Below are 24,599 nucleotides of genomic sequence, written 5' to 3'. Positions count from 1 at the left end.
TGGTAAATGCAGGGAATTAGGAGAGAGGCTAAAAAGCAGGAAGGGTGGAAATGTCAAATTCAAGGGGGCCATAGCTTTAAGCTGAAAAGGGGAAAGAGGATGTACAGAGTAGATTTTTACAGAGAATAGGCCTATTCCTACACTGCCCTGTTCTATGTTCTATGGAACAAGCTGCCAGAGAAGGTGGTTGAAGCAGGTACAATAATAACATTGAAAATACATTTATTTGGACGGGTACATGGGAAGGAATGGTTTAGAGGGATATGGGCCAAATGAAGGCAAACTAGAATAACTTAGATGAGCAACTTGGTCGGTATTGACAAGTTGGGCCGAAGGGCCTGTTTCCATTTAGTAATACTCTATGACTATGATTCATTCACAGCAGCCATTAAAATTTAAACCAAACATTTTATTAGAAGTAAATTCTTAGTTAATTAGACTTTTGAGTATCTTTGACTCCGAGAACTTAAATTGATTGGCAGTCATTAGAGAGACATTTCCCAGAGATTTTATGGAATCGATGGCAGAGATATCAGTTCCACATTTCCTACCTCCCCCATGACATTGGATGGGCGCATGAATGGGTTAAAAGAGGATATGGTCACAGTTTCTAGATGTGATAGACTTGATTAGCCTGAAGATTTTTCCTAACTTCCTTCCACACTTCCCCCTCCTGCTCACTCTGCTGTGTCTGAAAAAATCCAACAGCCTACAATGTTTGGAGCTCATCAGCTTGACTGCAAGATTCCCCACGGCTAACCATACTTGAGAAAAATACTTTGATAAATTCCGATCAGACACTCTTTATTTGAAAAGTACAGACTCCTCCCAAGTGCAGACTGACTCCTCCCATTTCCTCCAAATCCAAGGCGTAGCTATGGGCACGTGCATGGTCCCCAGCTACAGTATGCCTGCCTCTTTGTAGGAGACGTTGAACAATCCTTGTTTGAGGCATACCATAGCCCTATCTCCGAACTCTACTGCCGCTACATTGATGACTGCATTGGTGCTACCTCCTGCATCCATGCAGAACTCACTGACTTCATCTATTTCACCGCTAATTTCCATCCAGCACTCAAATTTACCTGGACCATTTCCGACATCTCCCTATCGTTTCTAGACCTCACCATCTCCATCGCAGGTGACAGACTACCGACCGACATCTACCACAAACCCACTGACTCCCATGGCTATCTCGACTACACTTCTTCCCACCCTGCTCCATCTTCAACGGGATCCCACCACTGGCCACATCTTCCCATCTCCTCGCCTTTCGGCTTTCCGCAGAGACCGCTCCCTCCGTAATTCCCTGGTCAATTTGTCCCTTCCCACCAAAACCACCCCCTCCCCTGGTACTTTACCTTGTAACCGCAGGAAATGCTACACTTGTCGCTTTACCTCCCCCCTCGACTCCATCCAAGGACCCAAGCAGTCTTTCCAGGTGAGGCAGAGGTTCACCTGCACCTCCTCCAACCTCATCTATTGCATCCGCTGTTCCAGGTGTCAACTGCTCTACATCGGTGAGACCAAGCGCAGGCTTGGCGATCGCTTTGCCCAACACCTCCGCTCAGTTCGCAATAATCAACTGGTAGCTCAGCACTTCAACTCCCCCTCCCATTCCGAATCCAACCTTTCTGGCCTGGGCCTCCTCCATGGCCAGAGTGAGTCCCACCACAAATTGGAAGAGCAGAACCTCATATTTCACGTGGGTAATTTACACCCCAGTGGTATGAACATTGATTTCTCCAATTTCAGGTAGCCCTTGCTTTCTCCTTCTTTCCCCTCCCCTTCCGAGCTCTCCCACAGCTTACTGTCTCCGGCTCTTCCTTTCCCCCCCCCCCCCCCCACATCAGCCTGAAGAAGGGTCTCGACCCGAAACATCGCCTATTCCTTCGCTCCATAGATGCTGCCTCTCCCGCTGAATTTCTCCAGCATTTTTGTCTACCTTTGATTTTTCCAGCATCTGCAGTTCTTTCCAAGACATATTTGGTCTGGTCTGCAACTCTGTGAAATTAATTCAAATGAAATGGAAGTGGCAGCCAAACAAAGTTAATGAACGGTAAGGGAACCATTTAGAATATTTATTGTTACAGTGTGCGACTGCTTTATTTATGCCGTTGTTAGAAGATAATGGAAATAGTTCTCTATCCTGAGAACAATCAAATTGTTCTTTCTCTCCCATAATTCATTGATATGTTATTCCATCTCAAGGGCTTCCAATTGCATTTCAGGCTCAGCAGCAAGTGAGGCCAATATTAGGGACAGGACAACAGCATCACGAGAACACAGGTCAGCACCATCGACACTCGCTTACTAATTTTTCAGCCCTCCATTTAGCAAGCCATCAGTTTCGTACTCCAGCAGCTCTGCTTATTACCATGATGTCTTGATAACTGATCCTAACCATTCATTGGTGTTTCAGAAACACTAGGGCAACCTTCACTGAACATGTGTGCCGGCTGTTCAGTGTCTCTTGGGGTAACATCATCAAACTTTTGCAGTACAGAAATATCATACTGATCGACAGCCAGATGCATTTTACCATATGGTGCCGTGACCTTAAATAACTTGTCCCAAGGTCGATCCTTGCAGATTTTGGCAATTTTCATGGAAGGGACAGAGTGGGGAGATGCAAGGAGTCATTATTATAGCAGCAGGAAACAGTGCTGGATTTGTAGACTACATGCACTTCTCAAAAGCAGGAATTAAAAACACATGCAAGAATGGTGTTAAAAGCTGTAAAATGGAAGAGTGGGAAAAAAGGAGGTGAAGAGGAGAATGTTAATTCTTCAAATAAAAGTTGTAAAACAGATTAACATACAGGGAATTTAAAGACATCAAAGGTCCCAGCATGATTTTTTTTATAAATTAGGCAAATCAGATTCATTTTTTGGAGCACTGGTTTGCAAATAAGAACCAGTGGGGCTAGTTCCACAATCTTTCTATCCAACCTCAAATAAGATGTAGGTGATTTGGAAATATTACAGAGAAAAGTGTTGGATTGCTTCCCGTCTTTGGCGGGTCCAGTTATGAAGAAAGGCTTAAGCAGCTTAAGTTATTTTTATTTAATCAAAAAATAAGCTGAGCAGTGCCATAATAATGATCCTCGAAATAATGGAAAATATGCATTATGTTGAAACATGTGAAATAAGCAAAATATTTAAACTGGACTCCGACCAGCAGAATAAAAAAAAGTAAAAAATCCAGCAAGTAATCGTTGGGAAAGGAAATTCTCCACTGGTATGAACTTTCCTGGGTTTTCCAGTCCCTTCACTGCAAACCTCTGGGGCTTTAACATCGGGAGAAAAATGGAACACAGGGGAGAGAAAAGACTTTGCCTTCCATCACAGTGAGGAGGAGATTCACTGTGATGGATGTTTTGTGTGAATTTAATTGTTTGTGTGTCTTGTGGAAATTGTTTCTTTTTGTATGGCTGTAGAAACAGAGTTTCGTTTGAGCCTCATTTGAGGTTCAAATGACAATGAATAAATATAGTATTGTATTGATAAATGCCACAGGATTACCAATTATTTCTGTTGTCTTGGATGTATTTGCAACCAGCATGTGCTTCATAACGTAAGGAAATATTTATTCTGTAATGTAAAGGTCACAATCGTATCACATGAATTATCCATGTTATCTTTCTTAACAATCATCGGCAACTTAGATACACAAACTTTTCACATGAGGCATATTTATCTGGCTCAGAGCAAACATCACATCATAATATTTTCCCACCTATCAAATATGATAGCGTTGATTATGAGGTGTTGAGGCAGACACATGAACAGGCAGTGGGTAGAGGTACACACAAAACCACAGGTAGACACAACATTCTGGAGTAACTCAGCGAGTTAGGCAGCATCTCTGGAGAGAAGGAATGGATGACATTTCAGGTCGAGACCCCACTCCATGTTCCGGCAGATGAGCAGTTTAAAATGATTAGCATAGACTTTGTGGGCTGAATGGCATGTTTCTGCATCGTACTGTACTGTTCTATATCCATGTTATAAATGCACAATCTATTTCTTCCAAACGAATATTTTTCTTCCTTTGGAATTGTACGTCAAAATACTTATTCAAAACTTATTTGGAAAGTCATGTACTCTCCCGTTTCCCATCAAATTACTTAAAGGAAACTATAACCCTTAATTTTCCCATTAGGTCTGGAATCAATGCTTGACTCTTGCTTGACATTGACAGGTCCCCAATGCCATGTCCATGTGGTCATCCTGTATGTGTGAACTTAAGTATCGTCTTCCAATGTGCTATTGGCACTGGGCTTGTCTCTGAGGAGCCCATTGTTAGAACAATGGGGCTGCACAGCTCACAAGGATTTGTGCAGTAGCAGTACATGGTTCTAAATATATGCTTCCAACCAGCGAGAGGCTTTGAAGTGCAAAAGCAGAAACTTGAACATCCCATGTGGATTATTGTATTGTATTGTATTGTATTCAAATCTATTGTCATTGTCTCAGTTAGAGACAACAAAATTAATTTCCCTTACAGGCAGTATCATAAAAATAAATAAATCATAATAAATAATAAAACATATTAAAAATAAAATAGAATTAAAAAAAAAGCACAAACACTGAAAGTCCACGACACAACATAACACAGTGGCACCAAGGTGAGGAAGGCACCATAGTCCAGCCAGCCTCCCCTCCGATCTTCCCAGTTGTTCACTCATGGTCGAGGCCTTCCTAGCATCCGCAGTCGCCGCCCCGGGCGGCCCGATGTTCAGGCCCTCACGCCGGGCTGGTGGAACGCCGACGCCGATCCCTGACGGTGAACATCCTCCTCAGCGGCCCGGACCTCCAGATCAGCCGCCTCCCGCAGCCGGAGTCCGCAGCTCCCGAGTCCGCAGGCCGAGCCGGGCGGAGTCGCAGGACCCCACGTTGTTGATCAGCGCCGCCCGCATTGGGAGCTCCGCAAACTGCAGCTCCATGATGTCGGTGCTGCAGGCCCAGCTCTCCGGGCTCCAGACGGCGACCCCTGGTAAGGCATCGCCAGCCCCGCGATGTTACAGCGCTGTCCCGCCGCTGCTGGAGCTCTGGTCGATCCCGGCAGGAAAGGCCGCGCCAATCCAGTAGGTAGGCCGCTGGGGGGGGGGGGGGGGGGGGGGGCGAGGACGCGACTCAAATAATAGTCGCGTCCTCTCCAGGAAGCGACCGAAGGACGGTATCCCCCTTACCGTACCCTCTTCCCCCACATTAAGACATTTAAAAAAACATCAAAAACACACTTTAACATAACTAAAAAAAACAAAAAAACAAAAAGATACCGGGCTGAAGGTGGAGGCTGCTGGCACCAGCGCCACCGGAAGTACAACACAGCCACAGCCAACGGCAGCCATCTCCTCAATAGTAGGCAACTATCCCAAGCTGTTCCCAGATGATTCCCCCCCAAAAGATATCCTTGCCAGCAGTGGTCACTGGAGTAGGAGTTTCATTCCTTTCATTCTAATCCAGGAGCTACTTATGCCAAATGGTTTGTTGCCATAAATACAACCATGACTGAAGTTAACATCCTTGACAGAGGCTAAGGTTTAATCCTAAATTTGAACCCTAATTGCTCAGTTCAGTGCAACTTAGGGTTTGCTTACATCTACTGGTCCAAGAGCTTTTCAGCTTTAAATTTATATTGTAAATCAAGAAGGCATCTTAAGTTAATGCACATTAAAGAGCAGAGATTTTTTGTTAAGTGCATCAAATATTTATCTGCATCATGTTAAAAGGCTGTTACTGCCACATGAATAAACATAGATAAATCAAACCTGTTACCATGGAGTAATTTTCTTTACGAGGATCTGAGTGTATTCATTTTGTTGGCTTTGATTCAAGGACAGGGTTGTGTGCTTCATTTATATTTACCCGCAGGAACAGATTTGAAACATTCTATGGCTGGCGGTGGGATGAAATTGGGCTATAAGACCTGCTGAATGCACTGCACGGGGAACAAAGCTGTCACATTTCAAAAAGATGAATGTTGAACTTTAGCATCCTGACAAAGGGGGTGGTTGGGAGGGGTTGTGGGGAGAGGGGCATCAGTACAATCAGACCCAATATTTCCTGTAACATATTTGTTTCATGACTGCTTTAACAATGTAACAATCATATTGTTCTGATCTTCTTGATCAATTAGGCTGAATGGATCAATTAGGCTGATTGTAATTACAACTCAATTTCACTCAGACTATTTGAGGACACGATACAGAAAAATAAAATCATAGATTCTGGAGTTGGCTGCAAGGCGGTTGAAAATAGATTCCAGATATATCAAACTGCCTAAGGTTCAGTGACTCTTTGCTGAATATCATGTTGGGAGCTGCAATGTCCCACTGGGACATTACTTTCCCCACTGAACTTCTACACAGGTGGAAAATATACCTCAGACAATCTTTCTTCAGCGGGTCTGAGGTTGTCTTAGGAGATATCGTAGGAAAACAATCAAAGACTCTCTTGCAAGAGTATTGTTGGCAGAGTTATATTTTGTTTATGATACCAAGAAAATTAATAAAAGGTAGCATCTGGTTTGCAATCTCCAATGTTCAAAGGATAGTGCTAAAGTAAATTAGTCCTCTGTACGATCTAATGTTACAATTAAATCTGACATACTGTTTCTTTCCAGGTTTTCCCATATGTAATACTGATGTACATAAGTCACATTTTAGTTTTTGAAGAGTTAACATTAATAACTATAAAACTATAATTGTATATTTTATACATGCAGAAAATGAAGCAATTTTTCAATTTTATGCTCCAGTAAAGAAGCACTCGCCAAGTCCGCTGAGAATGCATATTAAAATACAGAGAAAACAGGGTTTTCCAATAATCTAAATTTGTGTACTATTTAAATGGCATGCAAAATACTATAATTTTCTGTCTCTCAATTTCTGTCAAAATATATTTTGTTTAACGATACGCTAAAAAATTAGGGCAACATTCCATCATCTGGTTTGCAGTGAAATCACTTCAATGTTGGAACAGACACCATTTGGAAAAGGGAAATGCATCCAATCCTTTCATATAAGTAATTGCCAGTCAAATATCTCTAATATTTCCTTATAGCACAGAGGAAGGCCATTCCCTTCACACCCATGGAAATGCATCCAATCCATTGCCTCACTTATCTATGTGAAGCCCATTCTATCTAATCGGCATCAACAACCTCCCCACCCAGTCCCAGTCCCCCACCCTCCTCCCCTCCTCCCCCATGTTCAATTCCATCTATGGAATAATGATCTAGTAATGTAAACAATGAGCTAATGGGAGTAAATGTTGGTCTTATCAGCCCACATCCCATGACTAAAATGTAAGTTCTTCAGGACCTACACAGTACATGTAGAAAGGTAACTTTGTTTAACTACCTTTACAATCCTTTGATTTCTGTACATCCTGGCAGGAGATCTGATGGGGTGGGAGATTGCAACCTTCACGTGGTCCACCCTGTTTCGACTGATGCAATCAACCCGACGTGCACAAACAAATAGATCAAATAGAACAAGTTGACCTACAACTTTAGGCTGTGTACACCATTCGCAAGAAGAAGGAAATCTGATTACAGCTGAAAGTATCTTTGACCGATATTTAACTCCAGCATCCTCTCCACCAAGGTTAGCTCTTTACTGCCCTTGATTGGCAATTGATTGTTTCAATTATGAGGTTCAATGAGAAGGCCCAACGTTTCCAGGCAACTGGGGTTGGAAAACAGTTTATCTACTAATAGCTACATACTGAGATTTAAATTTTAGTTTTGTTTTGTGTTAGTTTGTATAGATTGGTGGACACTTAAAATAAATAGAAAAAGTTTACTCAGTAATATTAAATGCATATCATAAGATTTATATTTGAATATGAACATGAATTTGAATGTTTTTAAATGATCAAATTAAAAATCAGCTCATAAGTAAAATGAACAAGGTTTAAAACAAGTTTTTGCCACGGAGATTACCAAAAGTTTCACTTAATGCATGCTCATTTCCTCTACATCCTCAGGGAACTATGGCATGTTTCCCATGACTCTTCCAAACATCTATAGATGCATCACAGAAAGTTTACTGTTGGGTTCCATCACAACTTGGTTTGGGAAAAACTCTGCAGCTCTGCCCATGGCTGCAAGAAATTACAGAGAGGTGTGCATGTAGCTCAATCTATCACACAGGCTCCTTACCATTGACTCCATCTACACTTCTGGCTGATTCAGAAAGCAGCCAATATAATCAAAGACGTTCCACCCCCGCCATTCCTTCCTCTTTCTGCTCCCATTGGTAAAAGGTACAGAAGCTTGAAAACGGCACCACCATACTCAGGAACAGCATCGCATTCATCATCAAGATTCTAAATGGCCCTTTCATCAACTAGGATACTGGCCAATTCACCTCTACCCTATTGCAGACATTGAACTTTGTCTCTGGAACTGGTGCGCTACAATGCTGAGAACTAAGATCTGCATTCTTTCACTTCTTTCCCTTTGCCCTACCTAGTGTACTTGAATTTGGCTTGATTGTATTTATGCTTGGTATTATCTGATTTGATTGGATAGCATGCAAAACAAATCCTTTCACTGTACCTCAGTACACGTGACAATAATAAACCTAAATCTGAACATTCACAGACCTACACATACATGCACCACCACACTTATTGTGAAGATCATTCTTTTCGAGACCACAAGCCTTATTTGTACATCACAATTTTGAATCCTGCATTTTACATCAACATTTAACTCTGCAACATTTAACGTGGAACACCCGCAAAGGATTATGTCAACAGTTTGCCTTCGGAGCCTGGGGGATTAAATGGGAGATGTTTTGAAGGGAACTGTAATCAGCTCTGCAGGATACTGCCAAAATTTTCCTGTTCAGGTGCCAACAAGTTTGGGACTTCCACACACTGCAAACTTGACAGTTGCCTCCAGGGGATCCACAGAAGCCGACTGCAGTCACTTCTCATTTGGTCATCAAGAGCAAGGGCAGTTCACACTGACCATGCAACTAGAGCCCATGAGTCTTTCAAAACAATTCACCTCTTCCATTTACCTGCTAGTAATCCAGGTACCAAATACTTAAAAAGATAAGATTTTGAACAAAATGTTATCAATTTTATTATTTCGCATTAACATTGCGATATTTATCCAGTGAAGATCCTATGTTGACTTCATATTAAAGGATGTACTTCAGACTCCAAACCTGGGCTGGTGGGTGAGGATATTGGCAAAGGTTAGCTCCTCAAATTTGGAATAGACAGTTGGAAGTGATAGCCTCTGCAGCAGGTACTGTAAATATTATAACATCTTTGCATCAAGGGGAATGGCAAAAGTGTGTTTCTCATTCACCTTCCAAGAGATGAATATTTCTGTGCTATTAACAAAAAACAATGGAATAAATTTAAAACACGCTAAAATTTATTTTTCCTCCTGTGAGTGAAATCTAGTTGTCCTGAAGTGCGCATTTTATATTTGTCTTGTTCCCTTCCACCCAAACCTCAACAGGATTAATAACTACCAATGCATTTTACAATGCTACGCACTAGAATAAAAAAGTTGTAGTTAGTTAGTAGAGGCTCAACTAGTAGAAATAATTGTCCCCTGTATTTTCTGGTAGTTTTCCATCTCTAGATTTTCTTGCTGCACAAGATTGAATGGCGCGTATATTGATGTTATTAAATAACGGAAATATCAATGCCAATTCCAATCATGCTCTCACTGTGTATACACATGCACTTTTGCAGCAGAGCTAACCTAGGTGACGAGCAAACAGTTATCCTGCTCAACACAGGAATGCACAGACCAATTCTACTGCCTTATAGGAAAGATGTCGTCAAGCTGGAAAGGGTACAGAGAAGATTTACGAAGATGTTGCCAGGACTGGTAGGTCCTGGCAACATCCAGGACACTGTGAGGGCAGTCATGGTGGCGCAGTGGTAGAGTTGCTGCCTTACAGCGAATGCAGCGCCGGAGACCCAGGTTCGATCCTGACAACAGGTGCTGTCTGTACAGTGTTTGTCTCCCCATGATCTGCATGGGTTTTCTCTGATATCTTCGGTTTCCTCCCACACCCCAAAGTCGTACAGGTTTGTAGGTTCATTGGCTTAATAAATTTAAAAATGATCCCTTGTGGGTGTAGGATAGTGTTAATGTGCGTGGACCGCTAGATGTGCGTAGACCCGGTGGGCCGAAGGGCCTGTTTCCGCGATGTATCTCTAAATTAAACTAAACTAGACCAGGAGGTCTGAGCTACAGGGAGAGATTGGGTAGGCTGGGACTATTCATTGGAGCACAGAAGGATGAGGGGTGATCTTATAAATGTGTATAAAATCATGAGAGTAATAGATCGGGTGGATGCACAGTGTCTCTTGCCCAGAGTAGGTGAATCGAGGACAAGAGGACATAGGTTTAAGGTGAAGTGGAAAATATTTAATAGGAATCTGAGGGGTACCCTTGTCACACAAAGGGTGCTGGGGGTATGAAACAAGCTGCCAGAGGAGATAGTTGAGACAGGGACTATTGCAATGTTTAAGAAACAGTTTGTTTTGATATCTGTCCGCTTAAAAATTAAGTAAACTAGTACATAATGTCCAGAGAAAGATGGCTACACACATACTCATGTTGGAGTCTAAAATAGGAATGCAGGGCTCGAAATTAACGGTTGCCCGGGTGCCACTGACCACTCAACGTGCCGCTGGGCAACCTAAACGGCGAGTCATTTTGCCCGGCTTGGCAACTTGGTTTATACCGTAGACCGAAGTGTGGCGTGACGGAGGGTCGGAGCGAAGGACGGGTCCCGCGCAGCCGCGGCTCCATCTCCTCCCCCTCCCCCTCCCCCTCCCCATGCTCCTGCTCCTGCACCCCGCCCGGCCTGATAACGGCCGCTGCTGCCACTCTGCTTTCAAAGCAAACCCTTGGAGGAGGGAGGTGTCGGTCAGAGGCAGAAGGGGAGGGGGGAGGGGGGGGCGCGCAAAGGATAGAGCGCAATGATTGGAGGAGGGAGACGTGCCAAAACACTCTCGGCAGCCCTGCACCGCAGCCAGGATCGATCCGGCGCTGTAATAGCCGCCGAACCGCCACTGGACAATCCCCGTCCCCTCCAGAAGCGTCGGGAGTCAGATGGGAGCGGTGCCGCTAGGCCCACAGCCAGCGCAGAGAAGCAGCGCTAAACCCAGCTCACTCTGCCTGTCCCTGTCTGGATTGAGACAGGGCTGTAGGCGAGACAGGCAGTTCAGCTGCATTTAGCGCTGGATTGAGCTGAAATTACCGTTCACGGGACCTCCGAATCCTCGCGCGCGTGTGTGAGTGTGTGCATGCGCGCGCGGCCGCCAGGATATTCTGTCCCCCGGTCCCCTCTATATTTTTATAGCGATTTCCGTGCCCGATAGGGATGCCGAAGGCAGCGATGATGCCGGTGCTGTCCGAGAAGTGCTGGCCTTCCTTCCCACCTCCTCTGCCCCTTCCTCTCTCTCTCTCTCTCTTGTACGCCCCCCTCCACTCCCCTTATCCTGAGACCCCTCCTCTCCATCCCGCACTGATACCCATTCCTGACTCTATTCAGTCCTCACTGACATCCCCTGTGCTCCCCTCCTCATCTACTCCCCCCCCCCCCCCCCATCTATTCATCCTGCACTGATCTCCCTATCAATCTCGCATTGATTCTCCTGCCACTCCCCACCAATCTTACACTGGTCCCCCCAATTGATCCTGTACTGACCCCCCTTCCCATCCATCCTGCACTGCTCCTCCCCTTCATCCAGCACTGCTCCCCCCATCCATCGTGCACAGATCCCCCCCCCCCATTCAACCCACTGTCATGCCCGCGCTCTCCACTCACAATTTTATCTACTCCAACCAACACGCACTAATTCCCCTGCCTCAGTCCATCCAATCCGCACCGATTGCCTTCTCAAGCCCCCCCACCCCCACCATCTATCCATCCTGCACTGATTCACACACACACACACCCCCCCCCCCCCTCGACCCTATTGTGCTGGAAATGTCTTCAGAGCTAACATCGACAATGTTTGATAACAGAATGCGATCAAATATGTTTTAATTCCCGATGTTATTATTTGTTTTAATCCATAAAGATGGATTAATTAAATTATGAACAAGTGAAACATTAAAACCGCAGTGTTCGATTGTCAATGCTACCGTTGACACGTTATTACATAATTCATTTTAATGGCGAATCAATGCTCTTAATATGGAGTATCAGTACTGTAGTTATTTACTGAGCAACATTCACAACTATATGTTGGATTTATCCAGATTTTACTTCTACAGTCAGTCATATACATCACAAATTTGGTCAGGAGTAATTTCAGTTGAAATTTTAAAGTTAATTCTGAAGTGGGGATAATGGAAAAAGCATTTTTTTAAAAATTGTTGCTTACAAACTGGGTATCTTCATTGCTGTTCACAACACATACATCTAATCTGAATGTCCGGTAATGTGGCGTCTTGACACCTTTAAATATATTACCAAAAGAACATTTGCTGCATTTATGTCCTTTGGCCATCTCTTGTTAGTTAGTGTAATGTTTAACCTCTCAGATGGGTATAGTCAGTTTTAACAGCTATTATCATAAAATGCCTTTAGAAAATTCCTTGCAACCTGTATATTTTGTTGTGGATAAATTATGTGGGAAGCGAGTGTTCCTGTACCAATAGCAATAACGACCCATGCTATGGCCATGTCATGATAATTTTCGGTCCTTCACGGAAAACATGCTTGCATCAATCTGCAGTGTGCATGGTTAAGCATATATGTTATCAAGGTCCAGGATTTATTGACACAGGTTGATCATACGATGAATAATCCAACCACATTTTTGTTTGGAAGTGGAAAGATATAATAAAATTTGCATTAATTGCAATGTGTAAAAAGAGTTGAGATACTGTATTATAATTTTGCTGCATGTCATTGTGGTATATATCATGTCTTGATTGGTGAATTTGTTAGTTTGTGACTTTATTTGAAGCAGAAATAATATGTGAATGTTGAGGATAATTCCGACTGGTAACTACGCACTTCGTCCGAGCACGGGTCATGCAAGCCATCTTAAATGACCACCTAAACTGTCATTTGGCAACCTACAAAACTGCCAAGGTTGCCCGGCTGGCAACAGGGAAAAAAAGTTAAGCGAGAACCCTGGAATGATTTATTTGCATGTCAAATGTCACACACTGATTTACTGAGCATGTGCGAGAATGTATTCTCCAACACGTCTGAGGGTTCCTTCCACTCCCAGGTGAGAGGTGTGGACCCTTCACTTAGAGTGACAGGCATTACAACTCTCTCTCCTCTGAATACTCGGCCGTCTTGCACACTCAACTCGTCTCTAACGTTGTATGGTAGTGCTGCCTCTGGAACTTCTGCCTTGTGATCTGGCCATCCATTTTGGATTACTTTCTTAACTGTTTGAAGTGTTTCGTCTTCCCTGGTGTGGGCTTGGATGCATTTGACCTTGTCCTCTCCCATGCTCAAGGACTCAACTACGTTGACATCACTGAATCTGGTTGCTCCTGTGGTGTCAGGGAGGTATGCTCGGGAGAGCATATCTGCTAGATGCATGTCTTTTCCCTTTACCCACTTGATCTCGATGTCATAGTGTAGCATCCTCATCATCATCATGGAGATGTCTTGGTGCTGTATGCAGAGGCTTTTGGATTATGACTTCCAATGGCTTGTGGTCAATGTCAACAATCACTCTCTGTCCATAGGTGAACTGATGGAAGCGCTCGAGGGCAAACACTATTGCTAGTGCCTCCTTCTCAATCTGAGCATATCTCTGCTCAGTTGGTGGCAATGCTCGACTCACATAGGAAAATAGTTGGCCCTTCTGCATAAGTGTTGCACCTAGACCTGCCTTGATTGCATCACATTGTATGGTCAGCTGTTCGTCTGGTGTGTAGTACGCAAGGATAGGTGCCGTTGTTAACAACTCCTTAATCTTTGACATTGCCATGTCATGTTCTGATGACCATTCCCACTCCACTTCTTTGTGGGTCAATCTCGTCAAAGGCTCGAATGTGTCCGACAACCTTGGCAGGAATCTTGCCAAGTAGTTTACACTGCCTTGTAATCTTTGGATTTCTGTTCGATTGGTAGGGTTGGGCATCACTAGGATAGCTTGGATTTTATTTGAATCCAGTTTCAGGCCACAATCTGTAATTATATGTTTAGAAATATGATACACATAGTTTTCACTACCAACATTTTCCAGTTCAGCTTGATGCCTCTGTCTCTGCATCGCTGAAGATCTTGCAGTCTTGCATCGTGATTTATTTCTGCATCTTCTCTGGTTTCCCCTACTCCGAATAGGATGATGTCATCTGCAACACATTCCACTCCCTTTAATCCTTCTAGGGCTTGTTGCAGCTTCTTCTGGAAGATCTCTGCACTTACTTTCAGTCCAAATGCCAACCTCTTCCAGTGATATCTCCCAAAAGGATTGGTCATGGTTGTTAGGAAACTGCTCTCCTCATCTAGTTCGCAGTGGAGATATCCCGACTTCAGATCAAATTTTGAGAAAATCTTCGCCTTGGACAGCTCAGGTACCTCCTCTATGACTGGTTGTCTGTGGATCTCCCTTTTCAGGACTTTGTTGAGGGGTCTAGGATCTATGCAGAAGCTCAACTCTGTGCTGTCCTTTTTCTCCGTAACGACCAGCCTGCGACACCATTCAGTGGGTTCTTCGACTTTAGTCGTGATGTCCTGCTCGACCAACTTCATGAGACCATTCATGACCATCTCTTTCACGGCTACAGGTACAGGCTTTGGAGAACACTGTGATGGGATCACATCTTCCGTCCTAGTTACCAACTTGACCTTGCCAGGCAGTCTCCCAGGTCTTTCGTCGTCAAAGACATCTTTGTAGCTCTTGAGTAATGAGCCAGCCTCGCTAACAGCATTCGGGCTCTTGAAGTTCTCGTCATGAACCGTGATGAGTTTCATCTGTTGTGCAGCTTTGCCGCTCAGTAGCGGTGTGAGCCAGCCTTCCTCTACCACTATGAGTGAACCCAGTACTTCTTGTTGTTCGTCTTGTTCTGGAGTACGACTTTCGTGATACCTTCCGCCAGCAGGTTGGATCCGTTGTACATCTTTAAGGTGATTTTCTCTCGTCTAATGTCCTCTTTGATGGGTACAAGATGCTTGGCAATCACATTAACACTGGCACCAGTCAATCTGAAACTTGATGGCTGCTGTGCCGACCTGCATCTCAGCGAATAGGCCTGAAGAGGAATTGTTCCAGCTGCATTGATCTCAATGCACTCACAGACTCTGTGTCGGAAATGGACGTTGTGTCAGATGTCTCTACGACTTTGTGCAGACCCCGTTTCTGTATGCTCTCCTTCCTCTGCTTGCAGCAGCAGGCGAAGTGGTTTTGTCGTCCGCATCTGTTGCAGTCCTTCCCATACGCTGGGCATTCCTCCTTCCTACGCTTGTGTGTCCTTGCACAGAACTTGCACTTTACTAATCCCTAATTCTTCCTCTGTGAAAGAAAATCAACCATCTTTTCCCTTGGTTTGAATCGTTCCACCTTGTGTATTTTTGGCTCTTCGCTGATGACCTGCATCCTTGCCGCTGTTACCTCCGAGGATCTACATATGTCCACAGTCCCGTGCAGTGTCAGATTCCTCTTTTGAAGCAATGTCTTCCTAGTTGACCGGTCTGCAATTCCAATGACAATGAGATCTCGAATGAGGCTTTCTCGCAGGCACTCACAGAAGTTGCATGATTTAGCAAACTCCTTCAGCTCTGCAACACACGATTCAATGCTTTCCCCTGATTTCTGGTCTCGTTTATTGAAAACGAATCTTTCATAGGTTTCATTCGTTTCTCCTATGATGATGGTGGACATCTTGTCGATGATGACTTTCACATCCGTCTCATCTGCTACCGTCTCGAAAGTCAGGGTATTGTAGATTCGCAAGCACTCCGGTCCAACAGTATGCAGGAATACTGCTTTTTGATACTGTTTCTCCTTCTTCTCCAATTCTGTTATCACTGCATAATTTTCATACATTTGTTTAAACATTTTCCACTCTTCCACCCTGTTCTCTTTGAGCTTTAGATTGGGTGGTGGAGCCACATGGAAAAATGAACTGGTCTGTGCCATTTTGAAATATCAGCACATTCCCTCGCTCTTACTAGCTTATTTTATCTTTAAGCAGACTCTCACAGCACGTCGTTTTAAACATCAACTCCCACAGTGCTAATTTACACGCAGCGTCTCAGCTTTGTGTGTTCACTGACCTGTATTCACTCATGCATGCAGCCAGTCCGGTCGCTGAGCGTTGAAACATTGATTCCTGAAAGCTTTACAAAGCATTTTTTCTAATCATCATAGTGTCCATTTGATTCACAAATGTCCACTTTCACCACTGCCACCATGTTTTGATATCTGTCTGCTTATAAAATAAGTAAACTGGTACATAATGTACAGAGAAAGATGGCTACACACACACTCATTTTGGAGTCTAAAACAGGAATTATTTATTTCCAAGTCAAAGGTCACTAACTGATTTACTGAGCATGTGCGAGAATGAGCACAGCTCATATGCATAATTTACAGGGATATTGTCACACAATTAGACAGGTATATGGACAGAAGGTAGACACAAAATACTGGAGTATCTCAGCGGGACAGGTAAAATCTCTGGAGAGAAGGAATGGGTGATGTTTTGGGTTGAGATTGAAGAAGGATCTCGACCGGAAACGTCACCCATTTCTTCTCTCCAGAGATGCTGCCTATCCCACTGAGATACTCCAGCATTTTGCGTCTACCTTCGATTTAAACCAGCATCTGCAGTTGTTTCCTACACAGGTACACGGATAGGACAGGTTTGGAGAAATATGGGCCAAGCATGGGCAGGTGGGTCTAGTGTATCTGGGACATGATGGCTGGTGTGGGCAAGTTGGGCTGAAGGGCCTGTTTCCACACTGCATCACTCTATGACTCTATGACTATGCCACTGTCTCGACCGAAATAGGCAAACTTATTTGAACAGAGACCAAACACTGAAACTTGCCAGACTTGACATTTTCACCAAGTGAGCCAAGAACAGAGAAGATACAAAGATATTATGTATTAAGTTCCTGGCAAATAAAATATTTGAATTAATGACCATGTGTTCAAATGGAATCGCGGACACTGAAAAAGGCAGACAAAGAATAGAGCAGGATGAAGAACAATTACCGAATGGGGTGGAGAAATGGCAAGTGGAGGTTAATCCAGGCAAGTGTGAGGTGTTGCACTTTGGGAGATCAAATGTAAGGGGAAAGTATACAGTTAAAAGCAGGATCCTTAACAGCATTAATGTACACAGTGATCTCAGGTTCCACGTCCATAGCTCCCTGAAAGTAGCAACACAAGTGGATGGAATGGGAAAGAAAACATATGGTAGGCGTTTCTTCATCGATCAGGACATTGAGTATAAGAGTCAGGAAGTCATATTGCACCTTTGTAGAACTTTTGTCAGGCCACATTTAGAGTATTGTGGTCAATTCTAGTCGCCATCATTTCAAGAAAGATGTGGAGGCATTGGAGAGAATGAAAAAGAGGTTTACGAGCTTGCTGCCTTCACTAGAGGGTATTAGCAATAAGGAGAAGTTGGACAAACTTGAATTGTTTTCTCTGGAGCAGGTGGACTGAGCGAAACAGTCGCCGAGTCTACATTTGGTCTCGCCGATGTACAGGAGCCCTCATCATGACACCAGATGCAGTAAATGAGGTTAGAGGAGGTACACATGAATACTTAGTGGCCAGCCTGATTAGACCTGGTCTTTTCTTGCCTCTAGCTCTTCACCCCTCCCACCCCACCTTGCATCCATAGAAGGGTCTCGACCTGAAACATCACCATTCTTTTACTCCAGAGATGCTGCCTGACTCACTGGTTGTCATCATTCAAATTCTCCAGCACTGTGTCTATCTTTGGTATAAGCCACCATCTATAGTTCTTTGTTTCTACAGATGCTAAAGGCCATCTTGTCAAATTTCACCAGTGAATCTACTGCATAGTTTTCGTTAATTTGGACTTAACCTGGTCACATTGATGCAGATCATGCTGTACAATTGACAAATATCCATGGAGCATGAAAAAATAATTGAGAATCTACCAACCTAAAGTGGACATTTGTTATTTAGGCACAAGTTCCCCTGAGATCTGCCTGAATCTGTGAGCAGGTAAGATTGTGTGACTAGTCTATTCCTGACCATATGCCATTATGTAAGGAGCTCAGCTGCTGCATTGCCAACACACAAAGATTTCCTATCACAGTGGTTGGCAAATCTGCCCTCTGTACCTGAACTAGGTTCTTATAGAACATAGAACAACAGTACATCACAGAAAAAGGCTCTACAATATCCATTCCAAAAATCATGCCAGGTAAAAATAATCTCCTCTGCCCGCATGTGGTCCAGATCCCTGCATATCCGTGTGATTATCTAAAGGCCTCTTAAATACCTCTAATGTATCTGCCTCCACCAATGCCCCTGACAGTATGTTCCAGGCCTCACCATTCTCTGTGTAAAAAACTTGCCCCACATGTCCCTTTTAAACTTTGCCCCTCTCACCTGAAAGCTATGCTCTCTAGTCTTTGACAATTCCAACCTGGGAAAAAATGTTCTCAATGCCAAGTCTATCTATACTTCTCATAATTGTATACGTATATTATTATCAAGTTTCCCCTCAACCTCTGACGTTCCAGAGAAAATAATCCAATCTGCCCAACCTCTCCTTACAGCTAATATCCACTAATGAAAACAGCATTCAGCTAAAGCTCTTCTGCACCTTCAAAGATTCCACATCCTTCTAGTAATTCTTCCCACAATAATCCAAATGTGGCCCAACCAATATGGCTGCAACATGACTTCCTAACTCTTGTACTCAATGGTCCGACCAATTATACTATATGCCTTACTCAGGCACGTGCCGTGAGTAATTACTCAAGGTAGGCAGGCGGCTTTTTAAAAAAAATCTTAAACCGCGCATGCGCAGATTGTTCTCTCCTTAAAAATAAAAAATAAAAATAAGTAACAATTCAATTTGACCAAGGCTTCTAAATCTCCTTCATTTTTAAATTACTGAATAGGTGGGGGACGGAGGATGAAGGCAGGTGGAGAGATGGTGGGGAAAACGGGAGCACACCGGGACGTTGAATCAGTTGTCAACATTGTATAACAATACTAATTCAAGGGTCCAATTGGAGGGAGAGTACCTTTCACAGCGTGTGGAGAGTCTGTGCCAGGGGTTAAAGATGCGGGGAGGGCAGGATGTTGAGAAGGAGGTGGTCGGAGATCATGTCAGTAACTCACTCACCGCTGCCGCAGCGCTCCGGGACCTGACAGCAGAACCGGCTGCCACTTCAGTGTCTTCTGCCGGCCCGCTCACCTCTGGCAGTGTTCTCCGTCTGAACACCTCTCACCTGCTGCTCGCCGGCTTCACTCATGTCAGTTGCTTCCCACAAATCCTTAAATTCCCACAGCCGAGTAACCTCAATTGGTCTCTTGAGCGCGCTGTCGGAATTTAAGGATTTACGGGAAGCCGGCCGGCGAGCGGCAGGAGAGAGGTGTTCAGACGGAGAGCACTGCCAGAGGTGAGCGGAGACCAGCAGAAGTGGCTGAAGTGGCAGCCGGTTCTGCTGTCTGGTCCCGGCGACCGCTCGCAGTCATCCGAGCGGCTTCCTTCCTGGAGCTGGCGGCCAGTTCTGCTGTCCGTGCCCTGCGCGCTGCTGCAGCCACCCGAGCGAATTCACTCCCCGGCCACAATGCGGTGGCTCCGTGCCCGAGCGTCGCAAGTGGGTTACTGGCCCCGCTCCCCTCCTTCACAACGCTCCTGCCCTCCCCGCAACTTTACCCCGGGCCAGACTCCTCAAACATTGTGAAAGGAGCTCTTCCCCCCACCCACCCCTGGAAATACAGTATTTAAAAACATAAAGTACCATGAGATGTACTTACCGCGGTATAAGTACACAAACTCCATTCTTCTCTCTTTGCTTCCTAACATACCCTTCAGATAATGACAATCCATATTTGAAAAACCCGCCAAGAAACTCGCGCTGCGCATGCGCAGTAGGCTGCTGCACATGCGCAGTACTGCAAAGGCAGAATTTCAGCTGCCTTCAGCTCCGCTTGAAATTGACGACTTCAGGCAGCGCTGACGGCACGTGGGCTGCACAGACCTTCCTGTGTTACAAGTGCTGCGGTTGAAAGGCACGGAGAATTATGCCTACCTAAGAGATCGATCTCTTAGATACGCATAATTCTCCCATGCCTTTACTATTTATATTTAATGATTACCATGTCATAATTTTAGTCAGGCTAGGCAGTGCCACGGCACGAGTCTGGCCTTACTCACTCTGCAGACCTCATCCCTTTTCCTATTTATATAGTCTGTGCTAACGTATGCAACAACTTCTCCCTCCCCCTTGAAAATGTTCTGCAGCCACTCTGAGGCATCATAATTCTGGCACCAACACACCGTCCCGAAGTACCATTTGTGCCACAAATTCTCCCCTAACTATTGAGTGTGTTATAAGAAGGGTCTCGTCCTGAAACGTCACCCATTCCTTCTCTCCAGAGATGTTGCCTGTCCCACTGAGTTACTCCAGTTTTTTTGTGTCTATCTTTGGGTTAAACCAGCGTCTGCAGTTCCTTCTTACACATATCACCATACCACTGTCTGACTTAATCTTATCATAGAATCATAGAACATAGGTGCAGGAGTAGGCCTTTCGGCCTTTCGAGCCTGCACCGCCATTCAATATGATCATGGCTGATCATCCAACTCTGTATGCTGTACCTGCCTTCTCTCCATACCCCCTGATCCCTTTAGCCACAAAGGCCACATCTAACTCTATCTTAAATATAGCCATACAGTGCCATGGACTTGACTATTGCTGTTGCTCACCTCTGGATGGTCATCACCTCCAACAGTATCCAAAGGGTTATACTTGTTTTTGCAGGGAATGGTCACAGGGGATTCCTGCACCATCTGCCTACTCAGGAGAACTTGAAGAAACATATACAATTGTTAAGGGATTGGACAAGCTGGATGCAGGAAAAATGTTCCCCATGTTGGGGGAGTCCAGAACCAGAGGTCACAGTTTAAGAATAAGGGATTGACCATTTAGGACTGAGAAGAGGAAAAACATTTTCACCCAGAGAGTTGCGAATCTGTGGAATTCTCTGCCACAGAAGTCAGTAGAGGCTAATTCACTGCATGTTTTCAAGAGAGATAATCAAGGGATATGGGGAAAAAGCAGGAATGGGTACTGATTTTGGATGATCAGCCATGATCATATTGAGTGGTGGAGCTGGCTCGTAGGGCCGAATGGCCTACTCCTGCACCTAGTTTCTAAGTTTCTATGTTTCTACTCCCTTTCCTGGTGGTCCAATCAACTTGCCGCCTGTACCTGAGGTGACCACCTCGCTGTATGTAACTCCTGTCTACGATGCTCTCCATCTCTCAGATGATCCTGAAATCATCCAGACACAGCTCTGGTTCCCTCACGCGGTCAGTCAGGAGCTGGGACTGGATGCACTTCCCACAGGTGTAACCCTTAGGGACACTGGCAGTCTCCCTGACTTCCCACATTCTGCAACTTTGCGCAAGTAAGGTGTTCTCGTAAATCCCAATGTGAGGAACGAGTTGCTGAAAAGTAAGATATTTTTTATTTGTTTGAATGAAGTTAATTTAAATGTCCATATTTTTATATTTCCCTATTTTTTTTCCTTTCAATGCTGTAATATTTTAACATTTTTTAAATTGTCTTTATAAATCCAAAATGAGTTTGTATTTTATGAACATCCAAATCATTCATTATGGTTTGACAATGACAGTTTTGGCAGCTGTTGAGCCTGTGGGTTTGGCCTTACCGGCTGTCAAAACCATTATGTCAGTGCAGTCAGTCACTTGCACTGGGAGAAGCCTGTGCTTCAATGGGGCATGCATCCAGAAGAGAACTAACTGCACGTCAGAGCACTTTGGAATTAAGAGCATGGTCAAGGCGAAGGCATTCAGTGATCGCAGGCAGTTTAAGTCCTGCCCCACCAATTCTATTTTGGAGCATAAACATGTTTGGAACCACATTGACAACACTTAAAACGTTTCATAACTCAGTGATAAAATTCAAATGAATAACGTCAGTGAGTTCATTTCACAGAAAATTCACCCATAAACTTAAAGGTACAGTATCTGCATTCCACCCTGTCTAAGCAGCCAATGCTCAGTTTGCAGTGTTTCCACTGGCAATAATCTATTATTTATTAATTCTAAATTTTTCCTCAATGTTGCACTGTACATTGCAGGAAATGCTCGCTTGAACAGAGACTGAACAAAATAAATAGATATTCAAAATGCGGCTTCTGGATGTGGATAGAAACTAACTGTTGGTAAAGTTAGTCAGCTGAAAAAGCGTAATATTCAAGGCTTTGTACTTACTCTCAATCTTTTTTTCAGGCACCTTATAGTTTTCTTGACTACTATTTGGTGTTTTTCCATTGGATTTTTTCGCTTTCTCAGTATTGTGATTTCTTTTCTTGACTGTAAAATAAAGACAGTGCTTGAATAACTACAGATGATAAAACATTTAATGGCCATTTTCTAAGTTATCAGAACTTTTGCAGATGGTTTAACTGTCCTTTTAATATCTTGCATTGAAATCAAGTTCAGACTTTGCAATGGTAAAGCAGTTTCCTACCTCAAGGATTCAAATTATCACGAAAGCCTTTATTTATGAACAATTGTGGTTAATTCATATGTAACCTAACTTGCTCCGATAACTACCTGCTTGTTTTGAGTGCAGTAAATAACAAGATGTGTTTATATGCCTTGTTTTATTTGTTTTGCAATGTACACTAAAAGTGACTGTTTCAGCACGGAAATCGTTGAAAACCTAAATACTCTTAATCAAGTATCTATTGTCCGTGTTGTTTACAAATTCTTTACACACATATAACTCGTTCTGCACGTGGTATTAAACCCTAACTAAATTACCAAAGCTTACCTTTTTAAGTGCACACAGAATATTTCCAAGAACAGCGATATAATTCGAAAATATGGACATGCTAAAAATGCATATTACACCAATGCAGGTATTTATAAAATAATGCCAAGAAACTAACAGAAAATGAACGTAGAGCAATTGTTTGTAGACACAAGGAACTGCAAATGCTGGTTTACAGAAAAAACAAGACACAAAGTGCCGGAGTGTCAGCCAATCCATACCTGGCGCCCTTGCGGACTTCTCTTTGACTTTCTTTACCCTTGCACTGGGCTCACTTTCCACGGGAGCCTCTGGGTTCCCGCGTCCCTCGGGGTGGTACAGACCCTCTCTGGAAAGGATCTCTTGCAGATAATAATCATAGTCCTCCACAGGGTTCCCACGGGCACCATCGGAGAAGACGACCAACTCCCAGAGGCACATCCCCAGAACTGCAACGCAACAGCCACGGCTGAGAGGGGACATTGTAGCAGGGACAACTCAACTCACCACCGGCTCCACCAACACAAACCCAATCGCCAAGCTGCTGTTTATTTTCACAGACTTCCCATGTCCCGGTGATCCGCTGACCCTGGGCTCAGAGGCTCCATGTGTCTCGGCGCAACAGACAGAGACTTCTAGGCTGGGTATTGGCAGGTGACTTCGGCAGTGGGATCTGAAGCCCGGAGCTTTCCAAAGAACTGCGCGATTTCCATGAAAACAGTGTAATCAGAACCATATCTCCTTACACAGCACCAGAACTCATGATGCCTTACACGAGGTTTGGCAGCCGGCGCTACCCCTTAATCTTCTCAGACTTCTAATAAAACAATTTGCTTATTTTGGTCCATATAATATGCGTTGCTTAAAGCTGATAACGCGGATTTTGTTTAAAGTTGAGTTCAGTCAGATCCCCGCCAACGTGGCTCTTAAAAAGTATCAAATGCAGAAACAAGAACGAGGAATAAAGTGTGGATGCAACTTTTTTTTGCTTCCAGCGGCAGTTTTGCGCGGATTTTTTTTTCCAGCCGAGGTAGCGATAGTTTCCAACTGCGAATCCAGGGGCAGTCACGCATGGACGGCGTCGAAAACGTTGGCCTTTAAATGAAAACGCCAACTGTTCAGTCTGACAGAACTCGCACGAGTGTGGAGACACGTTAGCTAAAGGGCTGAGTGTTCCCTGGTTTGAAGGATTGCAATCACTCAGCACCCCACCCTTGCAGTTTCTTTCTGCTACAAACAAGCTTCAGATCTTGAGGACACGTTTAAACAGACCCCAGCTCGGCGCTGCACCGTGAAACACACATTGTCACACAACAAAAATCATTTGAAATAGGAAGGATGGTCTCACCATCTCATATCTGACCTACTTTTGAATTAATATTGGTTTATTGTTGTCGGCGAAAAGTGTTTTTGTTTGATGCTACTCATCAGGTAATCAGGTGGGAGGGGAAAGCTTTAATAGAAATCTGAGGAGCAACATTCTTTACGCAGAGGGTGGCGGGTATAAGGAATGAGCTGCCAGAAGAGGTGTCAGAACGAACTGGTTTACACTGACGATAGGCACAAAATGCTGGAGTAACTCAGCAGGACAGGCAGCATCTCTGGAGAGAAGGAA

At 44.1% G+C, this 24,599-nt stretch overlaps 1 protein-coding gene across 1 annotated transcript in view; it reads right to left on the bottom strand.

The window, feature by feature from the left end:
* Positions 1 to 24,169, bottom strand: part of cpxm2 (carboxypeptidase X, M14 family member 2) — a 160,629-nt gene extending 136,460 nt beyond the window's left edge. Inside the window, exons 1-2 of the mRNA XM_033033761.1 lie at positions 23,227 to 24,169; positions 22,441 to 22,542 (exon numbers count right to left, since the gene is read on the bottom strand). Of these exons, the coding sequence (XP_032889652.1) occupies positions 22,441 to 22,542; positions 23,227 to 23,467 (343 nt within the window). The 5' untranslated portion in view covers positions 23,468 to 24,169. The remainder of the gene's footprint in view (positions 1 to 22,440; positions 22,543 to 23,226) is intronic.
* Positions 24,170 to 24,599: the final 430 nt, after the last annotated feature.

Source organism: Amblyraja radiata, chromosome 15 (genome assembly GCF_010909765.2).
Source record: "Amblyraja radiata isolate CabotCenter1 chromosome 15, sAmbRad1.1.pri, whole genome shotgun sequence".
Taxonomy (NCBI): Eukaryota; Metazoa; Chordata; class Chondrichthyes; order Rajiformes; family Rajidae; genus Amblyraja; species Amblyraja radiata.
Note: the sequence above shows the minus strand (reverse complement) of the source record. Positions and strands in the feature narration are given on the sequence as shown.